Source organism: Sinohyriopsis cumingii, chromosome 3 (assembly GCF_028554795.1).
Source record: "Sinohyriopsis cumingii isolate HCF-2022 chromosome 3, ASM2855479v2, whole genome shotgun sequence".
In the NCBI taxonomy this organism is placed as follows: domain Eukaryota; kingdom Metazoa; phylum Mollusca; class Bivalvia; order Unionida; family Unionidae; genus Sinohyriopsis; species Sinohyriopsis cumingii.
In genome coordinates this window covers 86,426,891-86,434,897 of record NC_142963.1, presented here as the reverse complement: position 1 = coordinate 86,434,897, position 8,007 = coordinate 86,426,891, and the positions used below count along the sequence as shown (strand labels likewise).

Sequence of the window (8,007 nt, the reverse complement as noted above, 5' to 3'; positions counted from 1 at the left end):
ATTCAAACCATTTCCTTACAACAATGACATCTGCAACAATGACTTGACCACAGTATTGGGACATTCCTTTTAATTGCTTCAATATCCATGAAGTTTTTCATGCATGGATAACCAGGTATGAAATGCAAACACTGACTCTAGTCTGAATGACATACAAAAATTTAATGATACATTCTGAACTAACGCATGTAAAAAAACTTAAGGAATCGAGACGAAAATGTGCTGTTTATACTCACTTATAAGTTGATCCCAACTGCAAACTGCACTGACCCAGATTTAAGTTGACCCCAACTGCAAACTGCACTGACCCAGATCTGATGTTGCATAACGCACCATCACACTTGGCCCTATGCAGTTTGTTGGAAATAATCAGTTGAAGAAATAATGTAAGACCATGAACTGTTGGTACATTATGCAACAGCAGATCATGGCCTATGCTGTTGGACTTAGCTTATAAGCAATTATATACGGCATCTTTTCATAATTCATCTAGATATCTAAACCTATATACTCACTGATTTCAGACTACAGATCTGTCCAACATTTTTTAGCTAAATTTATGGCTTGATTTTGAATGCGCTCCTAACCTAATCTTGGCACAAAAACGTCTTCAAAAGTGCAAATATATATTTCCTACCTCCACTGCGTATGAGTATTTCTAGAACATCATCCATGGTGTGTGTAGCAGGCTGAGTTTTGGTAGATTCCTGCACTGTGGAAGTAGTCCCCTGTAAAGTAAAGAGACGGATGATGTTTGAAACATTCATCTCACAAAGAAATTAAAATTTTTCATATGATAATAGCAAACCAATTAGATATATGATAACTTGCTGAAAATGTCAACATTTGAAAGGGATTTTCTGTACAAATGACACTAATTGCCTACAAGATCTTTAACTGAAGTTCTAAACCAAGCCAAAACTAATTTCTTTTGGCTGTAGCTAAGGTCTGAAATTATAATTTTCAGTTCAAGGAAATATGTATTCAGTTCCTAGATCAAACACATAACTTGTACCACAATATTAAAGAAAGAATTGCAAATCCTGACCCAAGATTTATCAAGAATACTCCCATTATTATCACTCCGAGATGTATATAATATTATCACAGTAAGGCAATCCTGATTGCTAAATCAAGTAGAGTTGTCAACAGTTTTAGATAAAATAAAATCACCAAAACATTTGTAAAAAATCACTTTAATTTCAACCTTTTTGATATGAACTATATCTAAACTCATAAACAAATTTCATTTTTTTTAACAGCTGATATCCACATGAATATGTTTTATGAGCAGCTGATATGTGCATGAATATCATTTTATGAATGAAACATGTACAACAACAGACACTCATTTTCATTACTATCACTGTTAACAGCACGAGTTCTTTGACACAAAGGGGCAGCCGACCCATATATATGATTTCAGAACTATTATGAAGTTGTCAAATTTTGCATCAGAGAAGGCACCACCAGCTGAATAACTAGGGAACCTTAAAAATGAGGCTCAGCTGATTGTTTCTGAGCTGTTTCAGGTGGGACATTGTGAAAGGCATGGGAATGCCAGCATTATTTTAACAGTCATTTACAGCAGGATTGAACAAATTGCTCGAACCTGATAATGCAGATTTCTTAAGGAGTATGCTACTCATTTCCATTTGTGTGTCAAGTGAGGCTATGGCTTGAGGCTATGGCATAGTTATTCATTTCCATTTGTGTGTCAAGTGAGGCTATGGCATAGTTATTCATTTCCATTTGTGTGTCAAGTGAGGCTATGGCATAGTTATTCATTTCCATCTGTGTGTCAAGTCAGGCTATGGCATAGTTATTCATTTCCATTTGTGTGTCAAGTCAGGCTATGGCATAGTTATTCATTTCCATTTGTGTGCCAAGTGAGGCTATGGCATAGTTATTCATTTCCATTTGTGTGTCAAGTGAGGCTATGGCATAGCTATTCATTTCCATCTGTGTGTCAAGTCAGGCTATGGCATAGTTATTCATTTCCATTTGTATGTCAAGTCAGGCTACAGCATAGTTATTCATTTCCATTTGTATGTCAAGTCAGGCTATGGCATAGTTATTCATTTCCATTTGTGTGCCAAGTGAGGCTATGGCATAGTTATTCATTTCCATTTGTGTGTCAAGTGAGGCTATGGCATAGCTATTCATTTCCATCTGTGTGTCAAGTCAGGCTATGGGATAGTTATTCATTTCCATCTGTGTGTCAAGTCAGGCTATGCATAGTTATTCATTTCCATTTGTATGTCAAGTCAGGCTATGGCATAGTTATTCATTTCCATCTGTGTGTCAAGTGAGGCTATGGCATAGTTATTCATTTCTATTTGTGTGTCAAGTCAGGCTATGACATAGTTATTCATGCTTGTTCAATTGAAACAAAGAAACCTTGAGCCAAAAGTATTTCCAGCTTAATCTGAGAGTATGGTAATATACAATCTCCTACTTTTGAGATTTGAGAGTAAAAATCTGGCTCAATCTAGGCCAGAACATTGACAGGTATATAATAAAAGGAAATACCTGTTGCTGTTGTCTGCGTTTAATGGCCTCATCATATTTTGGCGGCTCCTTCAGGGGTATGAAGAATGGGTTGGACTGGGATTTACCCAGTGGTTGTTTAATATTACCATCATCTACAGGAGACCCAGGCAATGACATCCTGAAACAGATTGGATTCAATCTGACAGTGTCAAGTCTTGCAATAACAAGGTAACACTAGTAATATAACCAGGTCAATAAAGCACCACTTTTTCTACCAACTATGATAGAAACATATACTATATGTGCTTGCTTATAAGAAAAGTCCAACCGCAAACAATATGGAACCTGATCTTCCATCACATAATGTGCCATCAGAGAAGGGTCTGTGTTGTGTGTTCTACAGTTTACACCTATTAAATTTCAAAAATACATTTCTGCCAGCACATTATGTGACAGCAGATCTGGGTCTGTGCAGTTTGCAGTTGGAGAGACTTGTAAGCTAATATATACAGAAAATATTAAACACTAAGCTTATTTACAAACATGATAAATTTGACCTTTATCTATAGAGAGCTGTGTTTAATGGGATTGCATACAACCTTAGTGTACTTTTTGCACTGAAAGAAAAATTAAAATGAAGAAATATGAAGGAAAAGTAAAAAAATTTTCACAATTAGTGGAATGGTTAGCAATCTACTTCTTCTAAATGCAATCCCAACCCCTATGATGAAGATGAATCATTAGTAAAATTTCTAATGAAAACTATGAACTAGTGAGCTCAAAATTTAACGAAAAGCAAAGTGCAGTTGGCCTAAAAATCTGGATTCATATGATGCATTACTGAACAGTAGATTAGGATCATTTGTTTCCAATGTTAGCAACAGTGTCTGTATTCGATGATGAATCAGCATGATTCATATAAACCTGAAAGGTCTTCATACCAGTATACTGTTAATCAAATCTGATGAAATTCTGTCCAGAATAATTAAAAGTCCTTTCAAGATTTTTAAATTTTTAGTAACAGTGGCCAAAATGCTATAATAAATGCAAACCTTAAAAACCTTAATGCAAATTTTCTGATAGACCTTGGCCCCAGGATGAAAGAGATGAGTGAACGTGTCACAGGATGTGCTGTTATAGCTGTATGATCTCGTACCAACTATGAAGAAAATCCATCAATGAGTTTTGGAAATTAAGAAATGGAGAAATTTCAGCCCAAACCTTAATACAAAGTTTCTATGACTATGGCTTTGATCCCAAGGTCAAAGTGGCAAGCTTGTTTGTCAGAGAATGAATTGTTTTAGATTTATAATCATTCATCCTAAGTAAGAACAAAATTCATAATGAGGTTGAAGAAATGTAAGTAAAGGAAAACTTTAACTAAAAGCATAATGCAATTTAATACATCTGTGACAAAAAGGTCAAATGGACAAGCTAATGTATCACAGAATGAATTGCCTAAGCCTCAAAATGTTCCATCCCATCTAATGATGAGAATCCATAAAAGGAGTTGAGGAAATATAAACATATAGAAAAACATTAGCCAAAACCTTAATGCAAAATTACTATGACTGACCACAATCCAAAGGTCGAAGGGACAAACATGCATTATCTCATATGAATTGTCTTAGTTTCATAACAAGTCATGCCAGGTACAAAGAAAATAAAGTAGAAATATACACAAAAACTTAAATGAACAATTCAAAAACTGTTGAGAAGACGGGAAAAGACTGCTGTATCTGGCTTCCCCACTAAGGTGGATATGACAAAATTCAAGGGAACACATGTCCAGATGACGATTATGTCAAATTTAGTAGAACTCCATTAAATACCAAGACCACATGCATTCACAAGACTGTTTTATACTGAGGCCAACAGGCAATAACTAAAATGTTTAAAAACAAAAGAAAAAGGAATAAAATTGCTGCAATGTCCTGAAAATAAAATCTATCAGGTCATCTATAAACAAATACAAATACGCATTTCTCCATGCTGAGTGTTTTTTCACAATCATGCTAATAAGCTTCTTAGCACAGATTAAAAGATGAAATGATTAAATGAATATGCCTCTGCTGCAAGCAGTAGTGACATAAATATCTACCTGGCTGGAGTGACGATTCCATTGATGGGAGCTTGACCTGAACTTGAAATAGGTGTGCTTGTGGTAGTGAGAATAAACTGATGTAGTTCTGCAGGAGCTGAAGCCACTGATACCATTTTGCCTCCCAACTTTAGGCTATGATTGATGGACTGGTTCTTGAAATTTTTTGATAAGTTTGGCTTTTTCCTATCATGGTCTGATTTGGTGCTGGTGACAATCACAGCTGGTAGTCCATGAGTGGTCTGAACTGCCTGCAGTAACTGGGCAGGAATATGTACAGACTTGGCACTGTTTAGTCCCACCTGTGTTTGTGATGGAAGTGGCGGTGGAGGAGGAGGAGGAGGAGGAGGTGGGGGTGGAACAGGAGAGGTTTGTTGATGCTGTGGAGAGACTGCCCTACTGTTGGTCACATTGATAATTACTTGTGGAGGAGAATTTGGCTGCTTTAACTGAACATGTTTTGACATAACTGCTTGCTGCTGCTGTGCTGCCTGTTGCTGTTGTTGCTGTAGTTGTGCCTGTTGTTGCTGAATCTGCTGAATCTGTTGCTGCTGCTGCTGCAGCTGTTGTAGATTTTGCTGTTGCTGCTGCATATGCTGATGCTGCAGTAGTTGTAGCTTCAACCTGAGCTGTGACTCCTCTAGCTGTCTCTGAAGCTCCTCTATCTTCTGTTGCTGCTGTTTAAGAAGTTCCTCTTGGGAAAGCTGGCATTGTGAAATCTGCACTTGCTGCTGTTGTGGCTGTGGCTGCACCACCTGAACTAGTGGCCGTTGCTGCTGCTGTGTCTGTGCATGAGGAGACTGAAGAAACTTTATTGTTGTGGGTGTAGTTTGAGTCAATACCTGACTTGCCTGACTTACATTAAGGAATAACTCTGATGAATCAACTTCCATGGGTGCATCAGCCATCACAGATGGAGGCCTGGAAATATCAATGTTCATAGCTATAGAGTTCTGACTTGCATTTAGCTGCTGTGATTTGGTTTGTTGTCCCATGGCCGCATTAGATGGGGAAGGAATGTCGATCATATCTGGCGACATTGGTGTCAAGATATTGTGAAATTCTGGAGGGGTATTAGGTGGAGAAATGCTTTTTGGATCCTCTGGTGACATGACTGATGGCATGCTTACCACTGATGTTATTGAGTGAATGGGAGCCAAAGGTGACACAGCATTTGAGCCAATGATGTCCTCATTGGGAGCCACAGACCCTGGAGGTGAATAAACTGTACTAGTGGGTGACATCACCGAATCTTGTGATGTCTGAACTGAAGCTGGGGATGTAACAGAACGAGCACTATATGATGAAGCATAATTCTGTGAAGCTTGAATTATTATATCTGTATATGGTTTAAGCCTTTCAATGAGCTGGGGTTTTGGACCAGATACTGGCAAATTTCTTTTCTTAAGTTCTGCTCTTAGATCAGCCACTTTCATGTCTTCCAAGGATGTGATTGGTTTTGAAGCTGTAGATGAGGTGTTACTAGGTTTCTTGTTCTGAGATTTGTTGCTGCTGCTACATCTAGGGGCTGGTTGTGAGATGGGAAGTGGGTTTTGTATCCCTGATGGTGGCAGCTGAGGTTGAGGCTGGGCAACAAGCATTAACTCTGGTTTGACTGAAGTTGTCATCTGATTTTGCAATGAGGATTCCAGCTTAATGTGATGTTGAAACTTACTCGCTTTAATTACTGTAGCAGGAGTGGGTGCAGCTGGCTGAGATGCTGCCACTGATATAACTGTTTGAGGTCCATTTTGTGTGGTAATAGTTATAGGAGCCGTCGTCATGGAGGCAACAGAGGTTACAGCCACATTGGTGGCTGAAGAAACAGGGCTAGATGACACAAACTGAGTTCCCTGTTGACCTTCTGGGGTGACCACATTCTGTGCTGGCACCAAGATTGGAACATTAATATTATTCATATTCTTCTGTTGGAACTCCAGCTGCCACTGTAAAAACAACTGCTGCTGTTGAAGCAGAACATGGTATGGAGTCTCCTGTGTGTTGTTCTGCTGAATTATTTGTTGAGTTTTTACCACATTTGGAGGTCCCTTGTATTCATGGAATTTGATCACCTTTGCTTTAGGCTGAGTTTTTGGTTTTAGTTTTTTTGGTCGTGGTTTATTGTTGCCATTATTTGAACTAGAACTGATAGAAGTGACACTTTTTGGTGACAAAGAATTCCCTGTTCCTGAGAATGCTGACACTGGTGTATTTTTCTGAACTGCGGATGCAACCAGACTCAAGCTGGCAGATGGTCCAGGAATCTTGGTGTGGAACGTGAACTGCTGTACTTGTGGCTGGCTAGGTTTGGAAAACACCAGGCTTAATTCATGGAAAGGTGGTGGTGGTGGTGGGATTGGAGGACTGCTGATGTCAGACATGTTGGAATCTTCATTTTGGTCTGAGGATGGGGATTCATCACAGGATTTGATCCCCTCATCCATGATGGTATATAGTGACTGGCTGTCTTCATCACCTTGGTCCACTGACTTGTTGAAGGTGAGGGACCCATCTGCAAAGGACAAATGAATCAAGAAATCAAATTAATCACGATTATAATGGTCTATTTATAATCATTTATAACAACTTTGTAACAAATCTTGTATGAAAAATCTATGCAAAAACAAGGAATATATGGATATAGAGTTAATATAATTCTTTGAGTTAAAACGAATCCAAATAGACTGAAAATCATTCAGTATGAGATTTCCACTATGAAACAGTCTATTCTGACATCTTCTATAGCAAACTTGTACTATAATCTAAAATTACTGGATATTTTGCAAATGAGAAATATGAATTAGAATTAAGTTCCTCTCCTTTTTACTCTGATCCTACTCACCTGTCAATGTTAGCTATAATTCCTTATTAGGCACAAAAGTATGTTTCCTATTGCACTGGTTTAAAACTTAGGTAGGTGGGTAGTTGTCTTTTTTCTTTCTTTCTTTTTAAATATTGTACATATTATAATGATTAGTATATATAATGTACAAAGCACTGGGCATAACTGACTCAATTAGATGCATTAATCAATTTCAGGACTTTTATTTTTTACCAAGGGAGAAAAAGTGCAAAGGTAGGCAATGACCAGTAACAATTATTTTGGCCTCAGTGTTGCTGTTGTTGTTGTTGTAGGGTTTAATGCCATTTTTTGGCAAAAAACAGGCTATACATAGCGCCCAGTAATATAGGTGGAGGAAGAACCCAGGAAAATCCAGTAAAAAACCACCAACTGACGATAAGCTACTGGCAAGCTTTCTCATGTATCCACATTGGCTGAGCCAGGACTTAAAGCCACACAGATTGGCCTCAGTGCCAATGTTAACCAGAATATTCATGCTCAATGCTATTATAGACAGATCACTCCTGGCCAGTATAAAAAATCAATTTTACAACCTGTCAGACAGCTTAGA

The 8,007-nt window shown here is 38.0% G+C and overlaps 1 protein-coding gene across 4 annotated transcripts in view; it reads right to left on the bottom strand.

Moving 5' to 3' along the window:
* The window catches only part of LOC149803241 (uncharacterized), a 269,706-nt gene that overhangs the window by 16,010 nt on the left and 245,689 nt on the right, over positions 1–8,007 (bottom strand). For all 4 annotated transcript variants that reach the window (XM_089952882.1, XM_089952884.1, XM_089952881.1 and 1 more), the window contains 3 exons: positions 4,595–7,106; positions 2,533–2,671; positions 638–728 (listed from right to left, as the gene is read on the bottom strand). In XM_089952882.1, coding sequence (XP_089809008.1) covers positions 638–728; positions 2,533–2,671; positions 4,595–7,106 — 2,742 coding nt within the window. The remainder of the gene's footprint in view (positions 1–637; positions 729–2,532; positions 2,672–4,594; positions 7,107–8,007) is intronic.